Below are 15,151 nucleotides of genomic sequence, written 5' to 3'. Positions count from 1 at the left end.
CATCAAAAGAAGATGGAAGAAATACAGAGAGTCACTGTACCCAAAAGAACTGGTCGATCTTCATCCATTTCAGGATTTTTTGATGCATTTTTTTGTGACATATGTTCAAGAACCAACGATATTGTGGGAAGAGGTTGAAGCTGCGCTTAGGGAATTGGCGAGGAACAAGGCTCCAGGAATTGATGGAATATCCATTGAGATGTTTCAACATATGGATGCCCCACTGGAAGCGTTCACTCGGTTATGCCAAGAGATTTGGAAGATAGCTACCTGGCCAACTAACTGGAAGAGATCCATATTTGTGCCCATTCCAAAGAAAGGTGATCCTACAGAATGTGGAAATTATCGAACAATATCATTAATATCACATGCAAGTAAAATCTTAACTGAAGATAATTCAAAAACATTTGCAGCAGTATATTGACAGAGAACTTCCAGAGGTGCAGGCTGCGTTCAGAAAAGGACGTGGAACAAGGGATATCATTGCTGATGTCAGATGGATCTTGGCTCAAAGCAAAGAATACAAGAAAGATGTTTACTTGTTTTATTGACTATGCAAAAGCATTTGATTGTGTGGATTATAACAAATTGTGGAAGAATGGGAATTCCAGAACACTTAATTGTGGTCATGAGGAACCCGTACGTAGACCAGGAGGCTGTCATTAAAACAGAAAAAGGGAACACTGCATGGTTTAAAACCAAGAAGGGAGTGTGTCAGGGTTGTATCCTTTCACCATACTTATTCAGTCTGTATGCTGAGCAAATAATTCGAGAAGTTGGACTATATGAAGAAGAACATGGCATCAGGATTAAAGGAAGAATCATTAACAACCTGTGATATGCTGACAACACAACTTTGCTTGTCGAAAGTGAGTTCTTACTGATGAAGATTGAAGAATACAGTCTGCAGTATGGATCACACCTCAATATAAAGAAAACAAAAATCCTCACAACTATAGGCAGCATCACGATAAATGGAGAAGAGATTGAAGTTGTCAGAGACTTAACATTGTTTGGTTCTACAATCAATGCCAATTGAAGCAGCAGTCAGGACATCAGACGACGTGTAGCGCTGGGCAGATCGGCTGCAAAGGACCTCTTTCAAGTGCTGAAAAGCAAAGATGTCTCCTTGAGGACTAAGGTACACCTGACACAAGCCATGGTATTTTCAATCGCCTCATATGCATGTGAGAGCTGGACAATGAATAAGGAAGACTGAAGAAGAGTTGATGCTTTTGAGCTGTGGTGTTGGTGAAGAATGCTGAAAGTACCATGGACTGCTAAAAGTAACTGCTCTGTCCTGGAGGAAGTGCAGCCAGAATGTTCTTTGGAGGTGAGAACGGCCAGACTTCATCTCACCTACTTTGGTCATATTGTCAGAAGGGACCATTCCCTGGAGAAGGGTGTCATGCTTGGTAAGGTGGAGGGTCAACGAAGGAGGGGAAGGCCCTCTACGAGGTGGATTGACAGAGTGGCGGTGGCAATGGGCTCAAGTGTAGCAAGAATTGTGGAGCTGGCTCAGGACCGGGCGGTGTTTCATTCTCCTGTGCATAGGGTCAGAGACGACGCGATGGAACTTAACAACAACAACAACAGAGGAGCAGGTGTCCCTGGGACTCCATTTGCAGGTCACAGGTCTTGCGGAAGTAAGCCGGCTCTCTGGCCCACTCCCCTGGGCTCAGACTCAGGGTTCATCCCTAGCCCTTCCCAGCCTTTGTGAACCCTTGAAAGGGCCTCTTTAATCTTGGCATGCAGCTGTGCCTGTATCAACTCGGGCCCCTAGGCCCTCGCTGGGGTCTTCAGCCTTCCCTTCATTTCTCTAGCCTGTGTTGCCCACACTCCTGTGGGCTCTGCAGTGGCCCATGGTTTTCCCAGCACCTGCATCCGCATTGGAGGAGGGTCCTTCTGAGGGGCCCATCTGTGAGCCTGTGGGAGCAGGAGCCCATTGGGATCTTTATGGAGGAGCCACAGCACCTTGGGGAAAAGATAGCCCATGGGTCCCGGGGTCCGACAGGGACGTTGACTCTGTCCTTTGTATGCTGAGGTGAGGTGAGTCTCTAGTTAGGGGTGGAGCTATATGCCTGTGGCTGTGGTTAGCAGTGTTGATAGCCAAAGGAGGCTTCTGGAAGGAGAGGCCTGGGGTAGTTCTTATAGGGTGGCCAGGCCCAGTAGGGAGAAGTTGGAGGCAGCCTGGCTATGCTACTGTTCAGGTGCAGACCTGAGGCTACCACGCTGGGTCCCCAATAGGATGTGACAGGTGAGGGGTGAGGTGGGTCCAAGTAGGGTTTGTATTTTTTGTTAGTTTGCTGTTGAAAGGAGTAAAGATTTTCAAGTTGTCCTGAAGGGAAGGGGCCCAGTTAGTGGGCATGGACCACAGTTCTGAGGTCTTTGGAGGGGCTTTTCTTTGGGACAGCACTGCCAGGTCAGTCAGACCGTTACTGATAGGTTTGAGTAGGGGGCAAACGTGTGTGACCCTCTTCTGTTCCCTTGGGTCCCATGAGTGCACCACTCCTCACACCCACAGCACCAGGCCCACCCCACCACCCACAGGAAGTAGACCAAGCTCTGGGTGGCCTCTTGGCAGTCTGCTGAAGGCTGAATCTGAGGCCTGTTACCTCTCAGTGAGAGCGGCTTGTGGTGTGGAAAGTCACAGTGTTGTGTCTTCATTTAGTTTTTGACTAAACGTGGTGTGGTCTGTCGACTCATCTTTTGGGTTGCCCTGCTGTGGCTTCTGGGGAGGGGTTCAGTCATGCCGTGAGTGAGGCACAGGACCCCTGGTCACCCCGTGAGTGAAGGCACGGGGCTCCCCATCATGCTGTGAGTGAAGAAGGCACAGGAGCCCTTTTGGGGCCTATTCTTTTGTGTGGCTGGGAAGTTTGTTCTAAAACTTTTGAGAAATGGAAGGGAGTTTATTTAGAGTACGTTTACCTTCCAGCCAGTTTCAGGTAGACATTGTACACGCCCCATTGCCTGCAGGGCCCAGCTGTGTGGAGGTGATGGCCTAGGCCCAGTGATGTCCACCTGCCTTTGGCTGTGATGGCGTGACCCTTGCTGCCGGCACTGTGGGTTGAGATGGCGTGGCTGGGGTTCTTGGGATGGCTTTGGGACTGCGTGGGTCTGCTATGAGACAGAGAAGGCACCGGCGTTTGGGTGCTGATGTGCACTGCCTGGCGAGGGTGCCGCTCACCGCAGTCCTGCCTGCAGCTGGCTGCCTGCACTCCAGTGGAGTGTTGAGGCTCTCCTGCTGCGGGGAGTGCTCTCTCACCTTGGGCCATCCGCCGCCTTCTCTTCTGTAGGTGACAAGGCACTCGATGGCTATAGCAAGAAAAAGTATGTCTGCAAGTTGCTCTTCATCTTCCTCCTGGGCCACGACATTGACTTTGGACACATGGAGGCTGTGAACCTGCTGAGCTCCAACCGATACACAGAGAAGCAGATTGTGAGTGTCGTCCCGACCCTTGGCCACCTGCAGCTCCTCCCCTCTCTACCCGCTTCTAACACTAGCTGCGTGGGCTGGGTGCAGGCCTCAGCGCCTGGTGCATGAGGCTCGATTTCACTGTATGTGTCAGTATAGGCCTCCCCTTTCCCGCTCTCTCTCAGCCACAACCACCGTTCTGCATATTTTCCTTACAGCTGTAGAGGTGCTTTCTGGGGAAGGTTCTTGCTAAGGTAGCCACTGCCTTCCTGCTGCTCTCTGCATATTGCCCCTTTGTTCCTCAGAGGGTTTGCCCTGGTGCTATAGGAGCCCAGCCTTTGATGAGGTGGGTCCCTGGGGCGCCTGTGAGTCCCACTGTCCTCAGGTTAGCCTCTAAAGGGTAGGCTGGGGGCCACTTGCAGGGTCCCTTCCACATGATGCTGGGTGCCATGCTGTCACGGTAAGTGTGTCCAGTTGCTTGACATGGCGTTTTGTTCTGGAAGGGGCACTACTGTCACGGGATTTGAAGGTGACCAGTGTATGGACACACTGGGTGCTGGTTCTGGAGCTGGCGCCAGCTTCCTAGTGTCTTCATCCCCTTGGAGTGACAGTCTCTCTGTATGTCTCACCCCGTGGGAGAAAGGAACACGTTCTCCTATTTCTGCAAACGCTAACTTCAGAAAGTAAATGGAAAATCCCAAGTTGCTAGTCAGTATGCCAGGGACCCTGGGGACTCAGTACCAGAGGCAGATGGGCCTGCCCTGGACCAAGGAGGCGTGTCAGAGCATCAGACAGCTCCCAGAGAGAGTGACAGCTGGAGAGTGCATGGTTCCCTGGGAGGAAGGGGGACTGGACTGGGAGGCGGCTTCTTGGGGAGTTGGTTGAGCTGGGATCTACAAAATGAACAGGAAGGAGGGCGGGGGAGGTGTATGGTGAAGAGCAGCTGGCGCATGGCAGAGGCCTGTGGCTCTGTAGCCAGGCCAGGTCCCCAGGTCCCATAGGCCTCCTATGACAGCTGCAGGCTATGCCAGGCTCTCACCCGGGTGGTGATGGGGAGGCCGGAGACACGCAGCAGACAGATGCAGGAGAGGGAAGAGCAGAGGGCAGGCCGGGTTTGTGGGAATCCACCCGTTTCTTGGTACATTCTTCTTGACATCGGACATTGGCCTGTTAACCTGTGCATCTGTGAGTGTGGGACTGTGGTGAGACTGAGGGTCTGACCTCAGTGGGGCACACGTGAGCAGCTCCTTAGGCTTGTCCCTCTGACGGTAGTTAGCAAGTGTGTTTGCCTGCCTCACAGTAGGCTTGTGAGCAAAGATGTCCGTTACTTCTGCAGCAGGATTAGTGCTTTTGTCCAAGTAAAGATGAGTCTTCCTGGGTTGCAAGTGTGGGCGGCTGGGGTTGGGGCCGGCGGGCTGTGGAGACGGAGATGTGGCTGTGCTACTGCGGCTTCGGCGTCTGGTCCTGAACCTGTTCTCTCCTCTCCTGCGGCTCACAGGGCTACCTCTTCATCTCTGTGCTGGTCAACTCCAACAGTGAGCTGATCCGCTTGATCAACAATGCCATCAAGAATGACCTGGCAAGCCGGAACCCCACCTTCATGGGCCTGGCGCTACACTGCATCGCCAACGTGGGCAGCCGCGAGATGGCTGAGGCGTTTGCTGGGGAGATTCCCAAGATCCTCGTGGCGGGGTATGTGTCTCAGGCTGCGTCTCTGGTTAAAGGGCTCAATCGTGTCACCAAGGAACCTGTGGGCAGTGCTCGTTTCCCTGGCTGTGCCCTGAGGAGACGTGGACAGTCTACAGGTGGGTCAAGAAGTAAAGTTTAGGCTCTGGTGAAGTCCATTTGGACTGTCTGTCCTCAGGAGGGTTAGAGAAGATGAAAGAGAAGACTAAGTAAGCCTGGCTTCACAGTGCAACCACCAGGAGAGGGCTTGCTAGGGGCGAGCTGGCACCCAGTCCCTTTGGTGGGAGCTGCCGTGGAGCATGGCACCCAGACTCTGAGAATTGTTGGTGCACCCCCCCCCTCCCCCCGTCTTGAGAGCTGCTGAGTGAGGAGCCGAGTGGCGGCTCAGGAAAATGTTCAGAAGCACCTGCACCACCTGCACATTTTCCAGGGTGCCCTCCTGTCTGAGAAGCTCACAGGTCCTGCAAGTGGGGTGGGCTCCTAGAGAGGACCTGGCACTCTGGAAGGACATGCAAAGAGGCCAGGCACCTCCTAGCCCTTTGCCTCTCAATGGGCAGGAGGGGGTTGGCATGGGGGTCAGAACAAGCAGGGATCTAGACTGGGGCTCTTGAGGTATGACCTTGCTTTGAGGGGACACCTTGTAGTGTCTTGGGACATTTTTGGTGTCACAGTGGAGGGCTGCTGGCATCTTGTGGGTGGACAGCAGGCATGCCACTGAGGGTGGTTCCAGGGTGACCTGGCCTTGAGAGCCTGCAGTGCAGCAGTTGAGGAACCAGGTCAGGCTGAGCTGCTGCTCTGCATGTGAGCAGTGGCATGGTGGGCCATATGAGCCCTGGGGGATGTCATGTCGGAGACAGGACAGAGCCCTGGCTCAGGACATAGCTGCAGACTGACCTGTTGAGCAAGGATTCCACACATGGGATTCAAAGAAAGCTGTGTCAGGTGGACACATGGAGCCGAGAAATGCAACGGGAGGGTCAGGCGGCCCCGTTCGTTGCCCATCTGATGACTGAATTAGAGGCAGCCAAGCACTCGAGATGCCCTGGGACGAACTGCCAGATGAGAAAAAGGCTTGAGCTGACTCACACGTGTGTGTGTGTGAGTGTGTGAATGTATGGATGTGTGTGGGTGTGCACGCGCGTCTAAGTGTGTGCATAGGTTGTAGGTGTGAGTATACATGCATGTGCACACAGGGGTGAGAGTGCAGGTGTGTGTACATGGGTGAGTTTGGTGTACATATGTGTATGTGTTCGCAGGTGTGTGAGTACATGTGAGTATGAGGGGAAGGAAGCACGTGTGTATGTGCATGCATGGGTGAGTGTGTGTGGCAGTACATGAGGGTGAGTGTAGGTGTGTAATTGTGCATAGGTGTGAATGTGGGTGTGCGTGTGAGTATAAATGCACGGTTGAGTATGTGTGCATGTGACTGTGCACATGGGTGAGTGGGTATATGTGTGTGCATGCAGGTGTGAATGTGGGTGTGTGTGGCATAGGTGGGTGTACAGGTGAGTTTGTGAGGGTGAGTGTGTGAGGGTGTGTGCTGGAATGGGTGTGTCATGTGGATGGGTGAGTGAAGAGATATTAATGCATATGCTGGGTATGTGTGTATGGGTGTGAGTATACGTGTGTGCATGCAGGTGAGTGTGTGCATGCAAGTGGGTGTGTGTATGCAGGTGAGTGTGCTTGGGATATGAGCATGGGTGTGTTGGCACAGGTGTGTGCATATGGGTGGGTAAGTACGCAGGGAGGGGTATGAGTGCATGCCATGTGTGAGTGTGTGTCTGCATGCAGGTGTGAGTGTAGATGTATGTTCATGGGTGAGTATACATGTGGGTGTGCTGGGACAGGTGTATGTATATGGGTTGAGTAAGTGTGCATGCTGTGTGTGTGTATGCAGGCGTGAGTGGGTGTACACAGGTGAGTGTACATGTCAGTGTGTGCGGGTGTGTATGTGCCTGGGGGTATCCTGGCACAGGTGTGTGCATGTGGTGGGTGAGTGTGCATGGGTATGAATGCATGCTCTGTGTGAAAGTATACATATGTGTGCATGCAGGTGTGGGTGTGTGTACATGGGTGAGTGTATGAGTGTAGGTCAGATGTGTGTGCTGGCACAGGTGTGTGAATGTGGGTGGGTAAGCGTGCAGGGATATGAATGTATGCTGTACATGAGAGTATATGTATGTGTGCATGCAGATGTGGGTGTGTGTTCACAGATGAGTGTATATGTAAGCGTGTGTGTTGCAGGTGTGTGTGGGCACAAGTGTATGCATGTGGGTGGGTGAGTGCAGGGATGTGAATGTACATGCTGTGGGCTCATATGGGAGTGTATGGTGTGTGTGTGTGGGTGAGTGCACTGGTGAGAATATACACGTGTGTGTACAGGTATGGGTATTTTTTCATAGATGAGTGAGTATACATGGGAATGTGTACAGGTGTGTTTGTGCTGGCACAGGTGTGTACATATGGGTAAGTACGTGTGTGAGCGCATGTGTGTCTGGGTGTGTGCTGACATGGGTGTGTTCATGTGGGTAGGTGAGTGCAGGGGTTTGAGTGTGCATGCTGTGAGTATGTGGGTGTGTGTGAGTGTACTGACACGAGTGGGTACATGTGGGTGGGTGTGGGTGTGAGTGCATGTGTAAGATGTATTTGTGAAGGTGTGTGTGTATGTGTGCATGCTGTGGGTGTGCATTTGCACAGATGTGTGCAGGTAAGAGTGAGTGCATATTTAGATTGAAAATGAGAACTCAGGAGGCTTGTCTTAGCCTGGCACTGGTGGCCGCCTCTGCTTAGAGACCTTCCTTGATGGGTTCAAGTGCTCATCTCCTCCACCCCCGCACCACGTGGCACCTTCTCTGCACCTGCACCATGTGGTTCTCTGGGCCATAGGTTGTCTATGATGCCGTCAAAATACTGCCTGGTGCACACACGAATCAAGGAAATGAATGCCAGCACTGACCAAGGTGATCTCTGGGGCAGAGGAGCCAGCATGTGAGTCAGAGAAAAGATCAGAGAGGGTGGCCAGGAGCAGGCCCTGAAACCAGGGCCCATGGTGCATCTGGATGGAGCAGAGTGACCAGCTTTCAGTGCAGCCTGGTTGAGCTATGGGAACGGGAGGATGAGGCAGGACCAGGGGGACAAGGGAAAACCCAGTCTGGCCAGTGCTGCTGGCCTCGCTGAGCTGTCCTGTGAGAGAGAGGCAGTGGGCAGACCCTTTATGTCAGAAGGTTCGGGAGCACAGTGTCCAGGAACCTGCTCGAACAGACCACCGACCTTGAGATCCAGCCAAGCAATGGGTGACTCAGATGGGGGCTCAGACTGCAGTGAATGGTCTGGGGCAGCTCTCAGGGTGGGCGGGGCGCTGGGCGTGCGTGGGCATGGTGAGCGGTCTGGGGCAGCTCAGGGTGGGCGGGGCGCTGGGCGTGCGTGGGCATGGTGAGCGGTCTGGGGCAGCTCAGGGTGGGCGGGGCGCTGGGCGTGCGTGGGCATGGTGAGCGGTCTGGGGCAGCTCAGGGTGGGCGGGGCGCTGGGTGTGCGTGGCTGCGCTGAGCCATCTGGCTCAGCTCTGAGGGTGGATGGGCAGCTCTGAGGGCGGATGGGGTACTAGGCCTGCGTGGGCATGGTGTGCGGTCTGGGGCAGCTCTGAGGGTGGATGGGGTGCTGGGCCTGCGTGGCCGTGGTGAGAGGTCTGTAGTCCAGAGGCTCACTGGGCATCTCTCTTACAGGGACACCATGGACAGCGTGAAGCAGAGTGCTGCCCTGTGTCTGCTGCGCTTGTATAGGACATCCCCTGACCTTGTGCCCATGGGCGACTGGACGTCCCGAGTGGTTCATCTCCTTAACGACCAGCACCTGGTGGGTATCTGGGTTGGGTCCCGCCTCGCCCACTCAATAAGCGTTTTTGGCATTGCCGTGGTGAGAACAGCTTTCTTGGGATGCCTGGGAGGTATAAGCGAGACCACGGCTGCCACTAGACACTCCTGAGCTGGTGCGTTCCCAGCTTCTGCCCTTTGTGTTTGTGGGAGAACTTTTGTGCATAAGCAGAAGCTCTTTCAGAGGCAGCTGGCACTCTGAGTAGCACTAGCTGTCCTCCGCTGTGCTTTGAGTAAGACTGAGGGCCCTGGGGTTCAGGGCCACATAGTGCAGAGGGTAGAGGGCTGTGCTGCTTGGCGTCGTACATGTTACCCCTTGGTCCACAGTCAGCTGGTGGGACTCGGGGACGAGGTCGCACACAGCTGCTGAGAAAGGGGAGGGAGGGTCTACTTAAGCTGCCTTCTCTATGTTCTCGGATTGGGACTCTGAAGATTCTGTTGAGTCTAAAGGTAACTGGGGTTGGGGGGAAGCAAACTCATTGCTGTTGAGTCGATTCCGACTCATAGTGACCCCTTGTTGGTTTCTGAGGCGTTAGGTATCTCTATGGAAGTAGTTTGCCCAGTTTTCCTTCTGAGGAGTGGCTGGTGGGTTTGAACCACCAGTCTTCTGGTTAGCAGTCAAATGCCTTAGGCACTATGCCACCAGAGCTCCCTTTAATCAGCACAGAATGTCTTAGAATGACTGGCAAGGGGGCAAACGGCCAGACACGGGCCAGGTGAAGGCCAGCGAGCGGGGTGAGGTGGGGTGAGGTCCCTGTTCCCGAGAGCAGTCTGTGACACAGTGAGCCAGCCAGTGCATGTGTGGAGTCCTGAGATGGCCGGGGGACTGCCAGCTTGTTGCTCTAGTTTGGGAAGTGAGTTTAAAGTGAACATTTGCCTCTGGGGGTTTTGACTGAAATACAGATGCATCTTGCTGTTGTGTGATGTATGTTTCCTTCAGGGTGTGGTAACGGCTGCCACGAGTCTGATCACCACGTTAGCACAGAAGAACCCGGAAGAGTTTAAAACCTCCGTCTCCCTGGCTGTCTCCAGACTAAGCAGAGTAAGCGGTCAATGGGGAAATGCTCATTGGGGCTGGGAGGTCAGGCCCAATGTGAAGGATGACAGCCTTCTGAGGTGCTAACTGGCTGGCTTTCCTTTGAAGCTTTGGTGAACCGTGAGCTGTCATGTCCAGGTGGGAACATGCACAGGGCCAGGACATCCTGTCAGTGATGTTCTCGTGTGAGCCCCCTGGAACCACTGCCCAATTCAGTAGGAGGGCACTGCCAGCACCCAGAAGGCTCTCCTGTCCCCAGTTGTTTCCCTTTCTTCCACCAGAGGGCACCACTGTCCTCACCTGGGTGCCTTGCTCTCCCGCCTTCAGCCTGTGACCCCCTGAGCGCGCACCCCAGCCTGCAGCTTCACTTGGGTCCTGAATGCCCTGTGAGTGGAATTGCACAGTGTGTGTACTCTGCTTAGTGTCTGTGAGAGGCATCTTGACCATGTGGATTCCATTATGTGGCTGTGCCACCATGCGTGTCCATCACATTGAAGGACAGTCAGCCCATTTGCACTGGGCCTGTTCTCATCTGTCTCTTGGTGTGCACCTGCATGTGCAGCTGCAGCCTTTGGACTTTAGGAAGGTGCCAGCTGCCTGCCCCAGTGGGATAGGTTGTCTCTCCAGCAAGGCCTGCACATACTGAACTCTGTCACGTACATCTTGGCCAGCAGCTGGTATTGGTCCCAGAGACCTTGGCCACTCTGGTGGGTGTGTGGTAGCCTCTTGTGGTGTAAATGCATGCTCCCCAGGTCCTTGGCAAGCTGGAGCGGCTTTCTTGCCTGTTGGCTGTCTGACTCCTGGTTTGTCAAGTGCCTCTTTGGAGTCTTTGGCTTGTTTTTCTCTGGGGTGCTTTCTGTGAGTGCTTTGCGTCTTTCCGTGGGAGCACTTTGTTAGGCTGCGCCGTATGGAACTGCTGGCACTTAATGCTCGGTGAGGCGCAGGGACAGCAGCACCTCCCGGCTGCCCTCCCCATCCCTTTGAGTGTACGTTGTTAACCGGCTTTGGTAACCTCCGTGCGTGGCACAGTGAGGTACACAGAACACTGCAGGCGGGCATCATGGTTTGTTCTTCCATTTGGTAAACACTTTATTTTGTTGTTTCCGTTGAGAGTACGCACACCACAAGCTACCCCATGCAGCAGTGTCTCTGTGTACAACTCAGTGACCCGACATTCTTGGTGTCGTGCTCCTGTTCTTGCTGTCCTTCTCAGAGCTGCGCCTCCCTCATTAATATGAAGTCACTGCTCCACGAGTTCCTATCCTCACTTTGATCCCATTAGATAGTTACTGAAAAAGCACAGTCCTCAAGGCAGACCTTTTTCACCAGTTAAGCTAAACTATTGTTTGGCTTTGAGATGACGTTGGGATATTTGTGATTTAAGGTTTAAAGATGATCTAAGGAGAATAGTTTCAGAGGTTCATACAACCCCTTTTCCTCCAGAAAGTCTGGAGACCATGGTAAAATTTCAAATTCTGTTCTGCATTTTCTCCCTTTTGATCAGCCCAGTCTCTGCCCCCTGTCTCAGTCCCCTGTCTCCATCTCATCCTGGACATCAGTGCTTTTTGCTGAAGTTGCTCCTTCTTCAGAGGTCTCAAAGTAGCTGGACATCTGCCTGAAATTGATTTCTGTGTGTGATGGTGGCCTTTCTCCATGGGCGCCACTTGTCCCTGTCCCACTGCTGAAGCCCCTTTGCAATGCCCTTGTCCACAGGTCAAGTGGATCTGTGTCTGTGCTTTCTACTCCCTCAGTCTGTCTGTCTGTCTTTGCCATAGTAACATGCTGTTTTAGCTGCTGCAGTGTCATCATAAGCCTTGCTGTCCAGCAGAGTGAGTCCTCACAGCTGAACCCCCACCCCCAGAGGTAGATTGCCTGACCTTCCATCCAAGGAGTGGCTGGTGGGTTTGAACTGCCAGCCTTCTGGTTAGTAGTCAAATGCCTTAGGCACTACGCCACCAGAGCTTCCCCCACTTCATCCAGGATCTCCCATTTTGATCCCTTTCCGAGCGGGAGAGTGAAGTCTTGCTTCTTGGAGGGGAAGCATCCAATGTCTCACCGTTAAGTATGTTAAGTTTATTGGACAATTGTGGTTGGTGGAGGTTCTTTCTCAGTTAGGAAATGCCTCCCTGTCTGGTCTCCTGGATGTTTTTTCCTTATGTACAGCAAAGCCATTAGAAATTGTTTTCTTCGTGGGACAGTTTCTAATTACGGATTCAGTTTATTGAATAACTTAGGGGAGTATTCATGTTTTCTGTTTCCTCTTTAATCAGTTTTGGTGAAGATCGTTTTGATGACATCCACTAACTTGTGTAGATGTTTAAACACACTGATGAGATAGACGGTCCTCGGTGTGGGATTCATGTTTATATCCCCCCACTCATTTTTGACATTGTATTTTTGTCCTTGTTTGTTTTTTGAGTCTTATCAAGTGTGTAATAATTTCTTTGCACAGACTAATTTTTGACTTTGTAGGTTCTCTGTTGCATTTTTGTATTGTTACTTTCTGCTTTTGTCTTTTGATTTTCTTTCCTTGTATTAATTTCTGAGTCTTTTTTTTTTTAAATTTTGTGGTAAGCTCTTCACTGCTTTTGTTTTCACATCTGTTTCAAATGTCTGCATTTAACGCTGTGAACCTGTCCTTTGCACGGCTCAAGCTGTGTAGAACATGCTTCGAGCACGCGTCATGCTGGCTGTGTTGCTGCTGCGTGGAGACGGTGGGCCCCATGCCTTCTGCTCAGTGTGGTTGTTTGGGCCTCTGCTGCTGTTTGTTCTTGGACAGAGCTCAGCTCTCTGCATGAGTTGGCTGGCTCCTGGCTGCTTTGCTGGGATCAGGCTGAGCCTCCTAACTTGTGCACTTATGTCCTGCATATGGGGTTGGGGAGGAGCTTATCTGGCTACCCTGCCACAGGAGACCAGAGTGGCCATGGGCTGCACGGTGTTCATAGTACTGTGTTGGTGCACTGGACCGGGTGTCTGCCATACCGAAGCTGTCAAACGGGGCTGTGCTCTCTGGGGAGCTTGGTGAGCCAGCACGCAGGTTGGCATTTGGGTGTGGGGGCAGCGTGAGAACGCTGGCTTCCTCTTCCAAGGGGCTGGGACCCTCCCTGCCATTTTATCCTCTGCCAGTCCAGAAATAAGGACTGTAGCGCCAGTCCTGCTGTGTCCCAAGAGATGATTACTCTCTAGCTGGTGTGAGCTGTGAGCAACAAGTGGGCTCTTGGGGCTCTGCTGAAGCCCACGAGCATGAGTGGCTGGTGGTGCCTCCTTGGCAGCATGCGCTGAAGGATGGCATGGCTGCCCGTGGGCAGGCTGGTCGAGTTGCTGAGTGACTTTATCCTGTGGAGCATAAGGGGCAGTGGGTACTGTCAGCACACTGCTGTTCCTCGGGACGGGGCCTTCGTCCTGAGGCTGTGTGTGTCGCCACCTGTGTTACCTTTCAGATCGTGACGTCCGCATCAACGGACCTTCAGGACTACACCTACTACTTCGTCCCGGCCCCCTGGCTGTCAGTGAAGCTCCTGAGGCTGCTGCAGTGCTACCCGCCCCCAGGTAAGCGTGGGGCCTGCGGCGGCCCTCACCGGGCCCCACAGCCTGTCGCTCAGGTTCTCTTCTTGAAGCTGGCCTGGGCTCTTCTCTTATGGGCCCATCGTTGGTCACATGTCTTGGCTTTCCCAGTTTTGGACCCTCTGAGCATTTACTAGACCGTTCTGGTTTTGTTAAGTGTGGGCATTCATGCTCTTAGGTCAGGTCAGTCTTACGTAAATGTCGAGGCTTCAGAAACTGCACCTGTAAAGTGGCAGCAGTGACAACAGCATCAGAACCACTCTGACTTCAGGGTGGGTGATTCGGACCAAGATCCACACAAGGCTGATTCCTGTGAGGTGGAGGCCAGGTGGACCTTCACTCAGTACCCCTTCCACTATCCTGACCCACATCCCTCCGCCATGCGCTCTGGGTTCGATAAGCCATTGCAGTGGCCACACAGAACTTGGACTGCACTCAGTTATGGGGTCTGTTAGGGAATGAGCAGACCACAGCTTGGGAGCAGGGGCAGGAAGCATGGCAGCAATGTCTCCAGGACAGGACAGCTCTCCAGCCCCTCAGGACTGGCTACTCTTGGCCCTGCCGCCTATCAGCACCAGCTCTGCCACCGGACCCCTCTGGGCTGCTCGCTGCCCTCAGGGTTCCAGCCCTTGCCTCATCTCTCTCTCTCTCTCTCTGCTTCTCTTTCTGGTTCTTTCTTTGGTCTGCAAACCCTCTGTGAGGTTGGTTGCCTGTGTACATGTCAATGTTAAGACATGGCCCCTGGAGGAGTGGGGTGGGGGCTCAGACTAACCAGTGCCCTCTCATAGGCCACAGATGCTTCATTTGCATAGTGCCCGTAGTCACCTCATTTGTATGGTCTGTGGTCCAGTGCCTGCAGGATACATACCAATCCCAGGACTGGCTGCAGCTCAGGGCCAGCAAAGAGCATCAAACCAGGTTGTTTGCAGCTCACCCAGGAAACGTGGAACAACCGAAGAAGAGCAGCAGATCCTCTGGGTAGGAAACTAGGGCAGAGGTCACCCCTCAGGGCTCAGGGAAAAATCTCTTAAGCTGTTTTTCCAGAGAACCTAGGCGAAAGGCCATATAACGGCCCTCATTTCTCCACTGCCTCCTCAGTTCTGAGGATCTGAGCAACCTTAGTGTCTGCCTCAGAATGTCCTATATCATGCTCCTGTCTCCTCCAGATCCTGCCTTGGACTTGGTGGTCAGTCTCCAGAAAGAGAATTTCCGGTTGAAGAATACGCGTTAATGTTTTTGTTAGCTACCTGCAAACGGCCCTCTGGAAAGATGGCTTTGCTGTCATCACCTTCAGTTCCCCATCTGATTTAGTTAGGTGCAGGATACTCTTCTGTTACACTCGAGTAACTTCCTGCATTGAATCTCTTTTTGCACAAAAGTGCGAATACCCGTCTTGTTGAACGGTGCAGCCATGGAGCCGCAGAGCCTCGACGGGCGAGAGGCATGTCTGTGTGGTACCCTGTGGGCCCAGGTGCTGGGCCTGGCCCAGCATCCTTCCAGATAGTCCAGTCACGGCCTTGCTGCTTCCGCCTGCCCTAGCCCAGCAGGTGCGATGGCCGCAGCAATTCTTTCTGCTGACCT

The 15,151-nt window shown here is 53.1% G+C and overlaps 1 protein-coding gene across 1 annotated transcript in view; it reads left to right on the top strand.

Moving 5' to 3' along the window:
* AP2A2 (adaptor related protein complex 2 subunit alpha 2) overlaps positions 1 to 15,151 on the top strand; it is a 78,698-nt gene that overhangs the window by 45,534 nt on the left and 18,013 nt on the right. The window contains exons 3-7 of the mRNA XM_007949286.2: positions 3,297 to 3,439; positions 4,914 to 5,107; positions 8,824 to 8,953; positions 9,911 to 10,012; positions 13,447 to 13,555. Coding sequence (XP_007947477.1) covers positions 3,297 to 3,439; positions 4,914 to 5,107; positions 8,824 to 8,953; positions 9,911 to 10,012; positions 13,447 to 13,555 — 678 coding nt within the window. The remainder of the gene's footprint in view (positions 1 to 3,296; positions 3,440 to 4,913; positions 5,108 to 8,823; positions 8,954 to 9,910; positions 10,013 to 13,446; positions 13,556 to 15,151) is intronic.

The sequence above is a fragment of the Orycteropus afer genome, unplaced genomic scaffold (assembly GCF_000298275.1).
Source record: "Orycteropus afer afer isolate SDZICR_OR568_19922 unplaced genomic scaffold, OryAfe1.0 scaffold00244, whole genome shotgun sequence".
Taxonomy (NCBI): domain Eukaryota; kingdom Metazoa; phylum Chordata; class Mammalia; order Tubulidentata; family Orycteropodidae; genus Orycteropus; species Orycteropus afer.
Note: the sequence above shows the minus strand (reverse complement) of the source record. Positions and strands in the feature narration are given on the sequence as shown.